Below are 14408 nucleotides of genomic sequence, written 5' to 3'. Positions count from 1 at the left end.
CTTTAACCCTTTAAAAGAAAAAGACAAATCTGCTCTCGATTCCTCAGCAAAGCGTTCTGTATTATACATTGAACATTTGCAGTACATTTATATCCTGCTCATGTTTAAGATTTATAAATCATGACAGTAGTTAGAGTAGCAAGATCCAGATAAAAGTGAAGTACTGTTCTTTGCACTTCCTTTGTCAAGGATCTCTGGCAAGTGCAGCCCCATTGTCGGCAGCAATTTCAGTACCATGGCCAGGGCCAGCTCACAAAAGACAGCTAAAATGTGCTTCATACAGACTGAGTTGAGAGTGGTTAAGCATAGGTTGGGTCTTGCATACCCTCAAGCTTGAAATTACTTGTCCACCTCTTCTTGTTGCTTTACACAGGTTAGTGAAGTGTTTTAGCAATCAGTAAGGCATCATGCTTGCATTTACACAGCATGGGTCTCATCTAACCTCGAGTACACACAAAAATGCAGATATCTAGGACAAATTGTCATCTTTGAAACATCTTTTGTCAGTATATTTATTGCCATTTCTTCTACTCTACAGCTAAGATTTTATTTACAATGGACTTATTTCTCCCTACAGCTAAAAATTGCTTTATCATGGAGTTATTACTGGAAAGATATCAATCAGATGTTTTGGTTTCACTGTGAGGAGGAAGAAAAATCTTCATGGTGAATGTCAAACACTGGTTATGGATTTAATTTGTAGACTCAGCTGATGTAAAAAAACATACTCTGCATCAAGCAAAAAACAACTAAGGAAATCCTGAAGCTTCTGAAACTGGGTTGAGAACTATTAATGCCTGGAGAGACAATGGTGAACAATTATCTTTGAAGGAGAAATATAGAAGAAAGAAAATCTTTAATCATTGGGATTGGAGATCGCTTAAATGTTTAAATCAAATTGAAGAAAATCAACAAATCATAAGTGTGTAATGAGATAAACCTGTATTAGTCCCACAGTGGAGAAATTCACACTCAAATTTTCCCCACACCATGCAAAGATAACTCATGGAATTGGGATTAAAAATGAGGTCGACTGAGAATATACCGACCAAGTTTTTCTGTCATTAAAGTTTTTCTTTCCCAATGGCTCAGGTATGTCCCAAGATGTCAGGGCCAGGATTTATATGGCTCAAACTGTGAGAGTGGTTCAGGGAGCATGAGACATAATTTTCTCACCTGGGTTGGCCACCACTGAATCCAGAGCTGAAATCAAAACTAGATCTTCATGTGTGACACTTTTTGGCCAGGCAGTAATATAAAGAGAAGCCAAAACAATAGTAAATACTGGCTTTTTTACCTTAAAGACCAATTGGTGGACTCTTATATAGTCATATATTTGAAGTATTTGTTTTTCTGATGCTGCTTTTGATTTTCTTTAAAAGCCAGAGTTGTGTGTGTGCACATTTAGCTTGGATATGTCTTGTTTGTTTGTATAAACTTGTGGCTGATCTGTGTGTGTGTGTGTGTGTGTGTGTGTGTGTGTAAGAGGGAGGTCCTCCACATGTTTGTGAGTGCATTCAGTCTTCAGGCGGTGCGTGTGTTGATCTTGTTTGTGTCCCAGCCAGTGGTTAAGGTGTGACGAATGGGACTAGCGAGACAGAGGAGGGGAGGAAAGAGAAGAAGAATGACCTGACAGCTCCCCTATTCAACTTCTAATCACTGAGGGAGCATGGAGGCAGTGTATTTTCTGAGGAGAGGACAGAGATCAGGTGTTTGTGTGCTCTGTATTTGTAATACTGAGAACATTTCCTAAAAATAGAACCTCAAAATCTTCACCTTAGCTGTCTGATGGGTGTACTTTGTTTTACATAAAGCAGCTCAAACAAACGGCAAACACATTTGCACTTGATCTTTTTAAGTAATAGATAGTATGTGTTTGTGCTTTAAAATAACATTTTAAACATTTAAAGTGTCACTCACTTTACAACTCCACACAATATATTTAAACTGATTGAAAAACATTTGAATGATTTTTGCTGCACACCTCGTGCATTCCTCAGACCATGTTCACACGTTTTTATAACGATGTAACCCATATGTGAATTGCAATGGAAAAAGAGGACACATGATTTACCATAAAAGAAAGTGATTTCTCAGTATGATGGTGTTTTTTTGTTTGTTTGTTGTTGTTTTGTTTTTGGGTTTTTTTTTGGGGGGGGGGGGGGGGGGGGGGTGTAGTGCACATGACCACATATATGAATCATGTGGGACTAAAGTCTTTCACCATAGATCACATTCCATGATCCATTTGTACAGCTTCTCCTGCTTCCCCTTTCCTCCCTCAAAATCGAAGGAATACTATTTTGTGTAACCTCTCCTCTGTTTTGGTGTTTGGACGGATAATTACTTAATTCAGATCTGTTTTATCCCGAATCTTCTCCCAGTGAAGGAGAGTGCTCATTACCTGGGAATAACAGCATCCTGCTTGCAGTGTCTGTTTTCAGCCAATTAAAAACAGTGGGCCTGACATTTTTTCCTTTTTGGTTAGTTTGTTGTCTTATTTTTTCTGGATGTCTGGACCCATGTATATTATATTCATGCTGGACCAGTACCATTTTGCACAACGTTTCATCCAGTTGTATCGTCAAAGTGCCAGGGAGGATGTAGCATGGGAAAATATAGCATAGTAATTGTTGTAAATTACCTATTAAGATAGAATAACCAGTGTACAGTTCACACATCTAAAACATGTCTTATCAGGTTTATTAGATCCATGCTTCACAGTATGGACTATATTTAGATTATTTTTATAATCTATCAGTGGGTGACTTTAGAGAAGAAGCAATATCTTTATACAATATTGTGGGCTGAATGAGCAGATAAAGCAACTATTGTTGTTGAAACTGGTTTGTGGGCTGTTTTCCAGCTTCATTTGCTCTCCACCTTTTACTTCAGTAATGTTACATCACTGTGGCCCTGCTGAACATTGATATGATCCAGTGTGGAGTTTGACCGAGACCTTGACTCGAGATTGCACTACAGAACATGCTGTTCTTTCATATCGGTTTCAGTCAAAGGGGGGCTGACTGGGCTTTGGGCCTGAATATTACATTTTTATGTGTGTTCATAGTGATTCTTTATAAGCATATTATAATTTGTCTTGAGTCAGAAAACAAGGACAGGTGTGAATGTCACTGTAGAGTTTGTCTGAAACTACCTGTTTTCCTGTTGTCTGTATTGCAGTGTAAACACAATCTCATTCCTTTCTTGTCTGCTATTCTATTTCAGACATATAGCTGGTAAATAAATATTGCATAACACATTAACACCTACCTTTTTTTTTCTCTCCATCATACTATCTACACATCTGCTATGAAAGATGACATCCAATTCCAGGGCAGACAGGGAAGAAAATAAAACATGTCACTTGTTAGTTTGTCTTCTTCTGAGATATCCAGTGTGAAATGTTTGAAAGAATGTTATGCAAATAACGTTTAGATTACCGAATCCTGCATCCACCATATTCAATGTAATGTAAGAGGGTAGTTTTTCAAACTTTGTCAAGTAAATGCTTTTGGATTTCGCCACTTGCCTCACAATGTAGCTTTAACAATCACCAGCGAAGCTGATTGCAACAAGAGTGATAATGACCAGCTGTGAGCGGAGTAGCAATAAAACAGATGTTGGTGATAAAGGAGAGCTGCAAGTACAAAGGAATCTACAGGCACCACCAGGGGAAGGTTTCTGTGTGGTTATAATAATAAAAAAAATGAATAAATAAAAGTCAGATGAGGTGGCTCGGGCATCTGGTTAGGATGCCCCCTGAACGCCTCCCTGGTGAGGTGTTCTGGGCACGTCCCACTGGGAGGAGACCCCGGGGAAGACCCAGGACACATTGGAGAGGCCTGGGAACGCCTCGGGGTCCCCCCGGAAGAGTTGGAGGAAGTGGCCGGGCACAGGGGCGTCTGGGTTTCTCTGTTAAAGCTGCTGCCCCCGTGACCCGACCCCCGGATAAGCGGCAGATGATGGATGGAATAAATAAAAAATATTTATTTTAAAGTTAACTAAAGTTAACATGAGGCAGTGATTTCTAAAACCTTGAGTTAAAATGATTCCATATTGTTTGAGTTACAGCATTGTTTTCAGTTTCATGTAAAACATAACCAGTATGTGTGTGTTTGTGCTTGAATTTATGATATGAAAAGCATTTGGAAATGGAATACATAATCATTCTTTGCAAAAAGCATGTGTTTAGCATGCTGTGAGCGTAGCTTTTAGAGCTGTAGCCAAGTGGTTGTTTCAGAGCATCCAAATTTAGAGAAGCCCCAGAGTTTTTGTAACATTACGCAGAGCAGCAAAAAGACAATGGGGGAAAAAAATGAGAGATATGGAGTGGTATGCAAGGAGAGTCCAACATGTGTGTTGCATATTATTAACAGAAATATAGAAGAGTGAAGAGAGTGTGTGTGTTAGCCACAGCCAGACCAGAATAGCCTGCTAATGAACACACTGATCTGTTGCAGTAAAGGAAAAGGACAAACCTCTGTTTTAATGTCGTCTCCATCTTCCCTCTCCATTATTTCTGAGTTTTTATTGAAGTAGACTGTTTGCTATTGGTCTCTCATCCCGTTTCTCTGGCTTGCCACTGTCCTATTTTGTTTATATCTTTTAATTTTCTCCCTTCTTGCTCATTAAGTTTGTTTACGCATATAAATTATAGATGAAGAGGACATCAAAGAGAAATTTTCAAAATTTGTGCAGGTGAAATATCAAAATGCCCTCAGGCTTTTCTCTAAACAAGAAAATTTTACTTTTTTTTGTTTCCTTCAATACCAGCTCCTCCATTTCACATTATTATACTCTGTGGTATAATACAAATCAGGTAATGTCAAAAAATACTTACCCGATTTTAATGCAATCCTAATTTATGTTCTTGACCCAAACCATCCATTTTACATGTATATGGTGCCCTTTTTCTTTTGCAGACGAATGGTCATATATCTGTCTAAATGCGCCCCTTTGCCTAAGTTTTTAATCAAAAGGGGAGGGGGGGTACCGCATACCTGTGAAACAGAGGGGATTGGGTCTGTGATTTCAACAGCTTGTCATGGTCACAAGTTAGACTGTTAAAAGTTCCCAGATAAAAAGAGCATAATATGAAAGGTTTTTTTTTTTTTTTACTGATGATCACTCGTGTCTGTAACCACAGGAGTGAGTTTGCTGACCATAATGACTGCAAACTAGGGAGAAGCTCTAGCCTGACTTGTTCAAAAGTAAGAATATTAAACATTAGTTAAAAGGAAATTATTAGAAGGAGAATGGAGGGAAGGTTCTTGTTGTAACTGTTCAGAAGTAGGGAGAGTAGGACACAGCTGTTTGCCCCCATTTCCTCTCTCTTTGCTTGGATAATTGGTGAGTAGCAGTAGTTCCATACTTGCATAAAGAGCGTTGTATGGACATTTCCATACAACACTGTGCTTTTGCATGGTTTCATGAAATGAAATGGATCAGTTTTCCAGCTAAGCATTGTTTTTTTTGTTTTTTTTTTCAGTTTAACCAAATGATCCAACCAGCTTGTTGGTCTGCATTTGATTGTCCTGAAGTTTTTTTTGAGCCAGTTAAAATTTTCATATATATATATATATATATATATATATATACACAGACAGAGTATATGTAAACAGTAATTGGTGGCAGAAGCTATGAATGCAAACGAAAATGTCCACGGGTTTTTGAAGTCTTGGTGTGCATTTGTAGCATTGGGCTTTTTGATTTGGTCCACAGCTTGGAGCCCAAGGCTTGGCAGTGCCGCACAGCCATGTGAGAATTCCCCAGCTCTTTTTTCCTTTTCTTCTCCAGCTCGGCTCTTTGTTGGATCTTGTTTAGAATGCAGTATCATTTTGTATTTACGCCTATATATCTCAGAAATGAAAACCTCTTGCCTCGCTGGGATTATGAACCTCAGGGAGACACTCGAGCTTTTCCTCAATTTTATTTTAATTTAATGATAAGACATATGTATAACCAAAATCTAACAGATGACTGGGACTGTGAGGGTTGTCATCTATATTTTTTGCAGATGAACAAATGAACGCCCCAAATACAGACTGGGAAAGACAATCATCTTATATCTGGCTGTGGCTACATGCAGTGTAAAAGCCATATTGAGAAATCAAGGACTTCTGTCTATTAAACACTAAAGCTTTTAATTTAAAACGTTAGAGACGTTAGCTAAGATGTTAATTTTAATTTATACAAAGGTATTTGACATTAAATCCATAATGCTCACAGTTGGGTTGCTCATGTTTTGAATGAGTAAAGCTGGGACAAAATGACTGTGGGTTGCTGGATTGATGAGGTGTGTGCAGAGTGATGCTCTGTACATTTTTAGAATAAAAAGCTGTGAAAGGAACTGACTGTCGCTGATGTCGGTCAGCAGTGAGTCACTTCTCATCACAGTATTACTAACATGATGCAAAAGCCTTAACAGGGCAAATAGAGCTGATCTTTAAAGATTTATACTGATCAGATGCGGCAAATATGACGTAGACATGTTTCTGATATAGACCTGCCTCAATTAAAAGCATGTAACTGTTTCTAATTGAATTATATATAAGTAAGGGTACTTATTGAATAACTTTAAAAAAAAAAAAAAAAAAAAAGATTTTTTTTAAAAATTGTTTAACTTTTGTATTAGTTTCAAGTGTGCGGATTGGCATGTTCTCTCCTCATACGAGCAAATTGCTCTCTCCACTACACCCCGTCTGTCAGTGCTGGTACTGTAATGAGGTCTGTGTGGCTTGTTTATTGCGCGGCATCCCCCTCCCAATTATGGGATTCCTGAGTGACTGATGCCGCTGTGATTTCAGGTCAGCATGGGTTTGACTGCCAGCTAAACGGCCAAATCCTTGTAGTAAATTCTGTCCATCTTTTGTATGTACATATGCTGTGTCCCTACGGCACTGTGTATCTGTGGGTTGGTGATGGAGAAAACAATCTATATTATGTTGCAATAGTGAGGTGGATGTTACTTTTCTGGGCTTAGGAGCTTCTTTTTATCCAGTGCCAAACTGCTCCCCTGGGGCTCGGTCTCTGTCGAGGTTCTGAGCTCCCTGTGTGTGAGCAGAAGGGGTTTATGTCTTTTCAAATGTCACTTGCAACTCCAACATTTCAGAGGCATAAACACTTTTAAAAACTTGAGGAAGTAATCTCTAACACAGTGGAGATTTCCGAACCCTCTTTCTTGCAAAGATTAAGTAGTGATTAACGTTTTAAAAGCAGTTCATAGAATTTATTAACATGTCCTTTTTTTTTATTTTCTTTCTTCTAATTTCTCCCCTAACTCTTATCTTTTACCTCCACTCTCCACATCTAGCAACAATTAAGTGCAGCTTAAAATCACATTAAGACAGGCTTATAAAAGTGGGGAAAAAAATCTGCAACACATCCAGTAATGATATTAACAATTGCATATCTTTGATCTCCTTAATTCCCCTCTCCTGTTCTCCTCCTATTCTCCTGTTGTTGATACAGCAGCCTTGATTGGCATGAATCTCTCCCCCATGAACAAACTAACTAGAAATGAAATGTAATTATTTTCAACAGCTGACTTCCTCAATGTTCTCTCTGTGTGCAGTGTTTGTCTGAAGCTGAGGTGGTAGGATGTCTGAGATACTCACTCTAATATGGCCTGCCTAAAGCTATTTGTTTGCCAACGTGTGGGTTCAGAGTGCTTAATATGCCTTAATGTCAATCTCAGCGAAGACATATTTGTCAAATAAATTTGATCTTTCATCTGGTGGAAGTGCAAAAAAGACTGGAGATTGATATTTAAAGTTCTTGTTTTTTTTCCTGTCTCTAGACCAACATCCCATTCCTCCAGAATGTTCTGTCCAACAATCAGTTTTTGCACTCCACCGTGGACACCCAGTTCATTGACGAGAACCAGGATCTCTTCAATCTGAAACCGACTCAGAACAGAGCCCAGAAACTCCTGCACTACCTCGGTCAGTGTATAAACTGTACATAAATACCACAAAAGAAAATGTATTTTTAATATTGACATCAATGAAGGGTATTACAGCTGTGTTGTACAAAATTAGGTCTATGTAAGCAGAAATTAAAGGTTAATAATTCAGTGACCATTTAAAAGCAGAGCAGTCTATTCCTGATTGCTGTTATGTCTTCAGAGATTGGAAATATATTAGCTTTCAAGAGCTGTTGATATTTTTAGATATTAGATTGTTTTATGCAGGAGATATGAAGCTCAGTCTTTGGATAGATATGAATGGTATTAATGAAATGCCTTCCAGCCTTTGGTGCTAATGAAGAAAAGTCAACATCTGGCAAAGTGATTGTACGCATAGTGGAGTATGCAAAGCAGGACCTTTTGTTTTTAATGTTTGTTTTTCTCCAATTTTTTTTCTTTTTTCTTTTTAAATACTCACACATCTGACTTATGTTCTCTCTTATTACGCTGGTATCCAGGTCATGTGATGGTTAATGGACCAACAACACCTATCCCAGTCAAGGCAAAGCCCTCCTCCACGGACCCTGTCATCCCTCATGTCACCATGAGTAAGTTAATCTGATGCTTTTATAGCTAGTCATCTCGTATTGACACGCACATACTCCTTGGTATTTATTTCACTGCCCATTCATGAGACAATAAGTGTAAAAGCTCAAGCAATTAAATAATTACCCATGTGTGTGTGTCTACAAGTTGAATGATACTCTCTATTAAAACACAATTTGATATAAATTTAAGTAGAATCAGTCATATTCTACTGCAGTTAATGGCATTCTACAAGAATATATTGTAAGGGATTGAGCTGTAAGACAATGTCAATTAACTTTTAAGTTAATTAAGTCACTGTGCATCATTGCTTTTGAATGTTTCGCATTTGGACTATTATATTAAGACACTGCCACAGCAAGGGTGAGGGGTTTCATTTCCCAAAGGGCAGCAAAGCTAAAAATGTAAACACTTGTGGATCCAGAGGGCACTTTGGATAAAAGCGCTCACTGAATGACAAATGGGCTGTCCAGCAGTCTGATAGCTGTAGGCAGAGAGGCCTTCCTCAATGGCTCATTTTAGCACTCTGGGAGGAAAAGGGTTTTATCCCAGAGTGCTCTGCTGAGCTGTGAGCACAGCTCATTGTTTTGCAAAGGCAGAAGTTGTTCACCTCCCACCATGCTTTGCACCAGCACCCCTGTTGACTTACAGGAAAGGCCAATGATCATGCTACAGTCTTTGATGAACTACTTCATCTGTGGTGTGGACCCCTTAATGCCAGCTACAGGGTCATATTTAACCCTGTGCATACATACAACTGCTTTTATAGCCAAATAGGTCTTTAAAAAAGGCAACAAAAAAAATCAACAAAACCTGTAATTTTGCTGTGATGAACATGTCATTTTATGGCTGCGCTCAAATATATATATATATATTTTTTGTTATCCATGCAAGATGCCATGAATTTAAGCACCTGCCCGTTTTGACAACAACAAAATAGTCAGCTGTATCAATCTAGCATGTTCATCAGCACTCTGCTCTCCCTCAGCACACTCTGTGTTCCTGTAAACATGGATTTTTTAATAAAATAATTTGAATAAAATGAATCATAATCAGGCATCACTAATCAGATCTGACATCTTAAAATCGTGCTCAGTGGAATGGAGTAGAAAAAGACAGAATAATCTCCAGTGTCTGTGGGAGTGTGTGTTTTTTGGTTGTTTTTTTTTGTTTTTCCAATGCTTACCCACCACACTTGTGTTGCTTATGCAAATCTTTTGTCTAAAACAGTTATTGCCCATCTCAGTTCTGGCAGGAAATACACAGAAATGCACTGAGTACACAAACTGGCTCAGACTGACACTGTACTGAGCAGGCAGAACTGGACACCCTTTGTGTACTCACCCCCATTTACCTACTGTAAGCTACTGATGAGGCTGTTGTATGCAGCACATGCACGCACAGAGCCATACCTAAAGCCTAGTAATGAGATTTGTAATGTGCTTATATCCTTTCTTTCATTTGACGGAGGGATTGAGAGAAGAGAGGGATTAGGCCTGTATTATCACACTCTGTATAGAGCAGCATAGAGGGAGGAACGGAGCCATGGAAAGAGAAAAGGGTTATGATAGGAAACAGAGGGCTTGACTGGTGTGTAATTCCCATAGAGAAAAAGTCAGGTGGAAGTGTTGTGGCAGGTTTGGACATATGATCAATAAATTGATTAAGATGGAGAAAGGAAGAAAAGGGAGGGAGGAAAGAAGCAAATTGCATAATGACATTGTCATATGTCTAAAAATCTCATCTAAAGAGGAGGAGAAAGAGGAATAAATTACAAGTGAAGCACTGTTGAGGTGTTCTCCACTGCAGTGAGGACAGAACAAAAGAAAACTGTTCATGAAAGACAAGTCGAGGGTTTCCTGACGAAGCCAGTTTCCTACTCGAATGCCATTATTTTCTAATTAGCACTTGTAGTCTGAAACGTTCCTTCTAAAGGCTGATTGTCGGTGGTGTAGAAGTACACCTTGTTCCAAATTATTTTCTGGATTTATTTAATGGAGGACATCTAGAGGTTAATCACCAGATGCCTCTGAGCCAGCTCCAGGAAAAATTACTAATAAAAATGACAGACTACTCTCCTCCTCTCAATTATGCACTTTAATTCCATTTATAGGATGAGAAAAGAGGACTCTGTAAGAGTACAATACGATGTGGCAGTATACATGAAAATAATGCCTTAACATTCCTTTGCTTGTTTGAAGTTTTTCATCCTTTTATTGTTCATCTTCAAACGGTAAACTGCTTCAGTGGCTATATGTTCTATTGTTGTTTACATGCAAACTTCACAGTGGGATGGCTCAGCCATAAATTTTACTTTCTGAAACCCGAAGATACTCTGCTTTGCACCCACCTGAAGAAAACTCGAAAAGACTTTATAGATTATTCTCCTTTTCACAACTCCCTTATGTAGAGGAAAAAGATGTCTGTTTTTGAAAAATACTGCCAGAAGTCAAAAGTTTTTAACCAGGCGGTATTCTAGCACTAAAGGTGAATTATTCAAGATTTTTGGGACTATGGGGGAGGTAAGTATTTCATATTCTATTTGATGCCTACTTGCTTTTAACATGTAGAGGCTTTTCTGAGACTGTTGTGGTACACTGGGTTTTTATAGAGTACTAACTAGCAGTCCCACTGCTATTCAGTCATGCTGTTAAAATGTTCCTGGATACAAAGATACAACCAATTTACCAGGTAGACAAATGTCAGCTTGGAACAGATGCTCGACCAGTTGTTTCTACTTTGAGAGTGGTAAAGAAGTGCGTGTGATTGCTGTAGTTCACTCTACTTGGTCATTTTGAGGAGAGGAGAAAGCCTCAGCCAGGTGAACAATTTCAAGTAAAGAGGTATGAAGTGACATCAGCGAAGTGTGCAGAGAAGGTGGGAGTAATGAAGGCTTTCAACACAAATGAAGGGGGTATGTTTATGTGCAAGTGGATCATATGTCAAGCACAACAAACATGTGGGACTTTTCTCTACTTTTTTTTATCCTGACGCAACACGAGACACGCAAACAGCAATGTTTCCTTGGAAACTGTCATAGACAGAAGCCAATGGATGCATAGACTGTGTGGTCCCAGTACACACGCCCTCTTTTCTTCTCTATTTTGCTAAGAAAATGTGTCAAATACTGCACACGCGGTAAAAATATAGAACTTGGAGAATTAATCATTCTTTGTGCTTTTCACACTCCTGCTATGTTTAAATGTCTGTACGTATGTGTTTCAGCAGCATGACTTCAGACCTCATCTGGCTTTTGCTCTGGAGAGCTCATTTTGTTTTAGTGTTTGTGTGTAACGATTATAGAAGAGATGATTTGTTTTTAGAGGTGAGATGCAACAAAAAGGTCAAGAGCAAATATTCAGCTGCACTGAGGAGGAGGGACAGAGGGCTTAAGGGCATCAAAACAGGCAGGTAGTACCTCATTAACTAGTCTAATTGATTGATGAATGTACACACTGCAGCAAAAATAGATCCGAATACTGATTCTAATTTGTAAATGCCTCAGGTTATGATTAAATAATTACAAAGGTGAGAGAAATAAGGTTCATCATAGTGGCGACTAAACGGCAAGGTCTTTGCAGTGTGAGACTTATTTGTTTTTAAGAGCACTCAGCTGTTATTAACCATAAATGTCAGTAAATGTCTTGGGAATTGCATAGAAATTTTTATTACTCCCCGTAGATGCTTTTAGCGCTTATCTTATTTTTAATACTGTATGTGACATAGTCTTGTAAGCTTAGTAGATGGAATGACCCAGTGCGATCTTGATCCTGTGTTCCTCAGGGAGTGAAACCTGCGAGTTTTCAGAAACACTCTTAATGGATGTGATGTGGTTTACCTGTTTCCAGCTCATCTGTTAGCTCTACATTGTATAATCTTTTTTTTTTTAAAAACCTGTACTTGCTGTCTTGCTCCGAGGTCAATTTTGGTCCACCATTTTTTTCCAGGCTGAGACAAAACAATTACAGGATGGATTGGGATGAAATTTTGTTGTTTGTACCCAGATTATGAAGTCTACTAATTCATAATTTATGTATATAAGGTGGGAGAGAGACTGCTTTATGCAGCTTCTTTATTTCAGTTGAAATGGGTCAAAAGATATACTGAAAATTAGGTCAGAAACGGGAAATTGCCTTTTAGATAAATGGAACTCTCTTGAAATACAGTAACTTGAGTATTGAGACATGACCACTTAACATTCAAACATTTAATTGCAAATAGCCAACAGGGTTTTTTTTTTTTTTTTAAAGTATATTGAAGGAGAGCTGCAAGAAGGCCAAAAAAGACTTGGGAAAGATTAAACATCAGAAATGATCTTTCAGTACATCCTTATTGCAGAACTGAAACCTACCTGGAGTGTCCAGAAGTACAAGGTGTCATCTTCTGAGAAATGAATTAAAGAATGCTGAATCACAGCATCCTGGAGGAGGGTATGGGCTGTTATTAACCCATTCAGACTGAAAGTGACACTCAGTTTGCCGTGTTCCAAGGTGAACATTTCTTGAATCTGCAGCAATGAAACATTCTTACTACCCAATGCCTGCCTGCTCTTCAGATGACGGGCCTAACACATACTTTAATGAAGTAATTATCAGTTTCCTTGGGATCACACAGTTGTAATGTTAAAAAAAACACACAAAGGGAAACCACATTTTAGGGGGTTTTAGGTAGGAAGTCCTCTTGGAACAGAGGCATGGCAAGCTCTTTCTCTGCAAAACTACTAAACAGGTTTCAGTGGGCACTGACTACCTCCGTCTGGTAGTTTTAGGTGGCATTGCAGAGCTCCAGGATAGAGAGAGCAATAGACAGGTGTTTCATGTCAAGGGAAGAGGTGTAAAAGGACCTCGGCATGAGAGATTGAGGAGTGAACTGTGCACAGAAAATGGATTGTGGGAATTTGGGAAGTTGTTTCTGCAAATAAGAGGGTTTGTTTGTGTAAATGGGTCAGTTGTCAAGCACTACAGCCGCATGGGACTGGTATCTTTTTATTTTACCATTTTGTCTTCTTGGCATAATAGAACAGACACAAATCCACTTAAACACCGACTGTTTCCACGAAACTCATGTGCAGGGCCTTTATATTCAAAGACACCGTATTCCCTCTGACAATACTCTAAAGGCACTACAGAAGAAGTTTAAGACAACACAATTGGGGAAAAAACTATTTAGCAGAATATGATCTGATAGCAAGTTTTAGACTGCATGAATGAGATAAATGGGACTTTGATAACCATTCTTTGTGTGCCTCACAGTCCTGCGTCTTACACAGACCATGATAAGTTCAGATGTCTTTCTGTTGGCTTCAGCAGCAAGTAGTCAGAGCTCACCTATCCAGTGTTGCAGTGAGCTGATATTGCATGTCTGTGTGAGCATGTTGGTATGTGAATAGATATCTTCCTCTGTTTGGGTGGTTCATTTTGCTTATGCGGGCCTTGGAAACAATTACAGTGGAGATAATTTGTTTTCAGGGAAGAGGTCAAGCAAATATTCAGCAGCACAGAGATTTAGGACAGAGATTTGGAGGATAGCTATAAAGACTTATGACACCTCATTAACTAGTTTAATTGATTGATGATTGTACAAAATACAGTAAAAAATGGATCCAAATTAATTTTCCAATATGTTAATGCCTCAGGTTGTGATTGTGTTTAATTGCATGGCAGAGAGAAAAGACAGAAAAATTAGCGGGTGATAATGGTACCATCTGCTGATCCAGGTCTTAGTAAAGTTTACAGGTTCAGTTTACTTTATAAATGTTAGTACACCAAACAGTTTGCTATGTTAGAATGCAACAGTGAATTGGGGAATCTCACCGGAGTGCATTGGCTTACTGTGTGTCCCTGTGAGATCCTCTTAAGTGTTGTGCCACACTATTCAACTGCAAATGTATTTT

At 38.7% G+C, this 14408-nt stretch overlaps 1 protein-coding gene across 2 annotated transcripts in view; it reads left to right on the top strand.

Moving 5' to 3' along the window:
* Positions 1 to 14408, top strand: part of LOC140282208 (pyruvate carboxylase, mitochondrial-like) — a 254267-nt gene that overhangs the window by 194231 nt on the left and 45628 nt on the right. For both annotated transcript variants that reach the window (XM_072376794.1, XM_072376795.1), the window contains exons 13-14: positions 7802 to 7946; positions 8428 to 8517. In XM_072376794.1, the coding sequence (XP_072232895.1) occupies positions 7802 to 7946; positions 8428 to 8517 (235 nt within the window). The remainder of the gene's footprint in view (positions 1 to 7801; positions 7947 to 8427; positions 8518 to 14408) is intronic.

This window comes from Leuresthes tenuis, unplaced genomic scaffold (genome assembly GCF_036924035.1).
Source record: "Leuresthes tenuis unplaced genomic scaffold, fLeuTen1.0.hap1 SCAF_22, whole genome shotgun sequence".
Classification (NCBI taxonomy): domain Eukaryota; kingdom Metazoa; phylum Chordata; class Actinopteri; order Atheriniformes; family Atherinopsidae; genus Leuresthes; species Leuresthes tenuis.
Note: the sequence above shows the minus strand (reverse complement) of the source record. Positions and strands in the feature narration are given on the sequence as shown.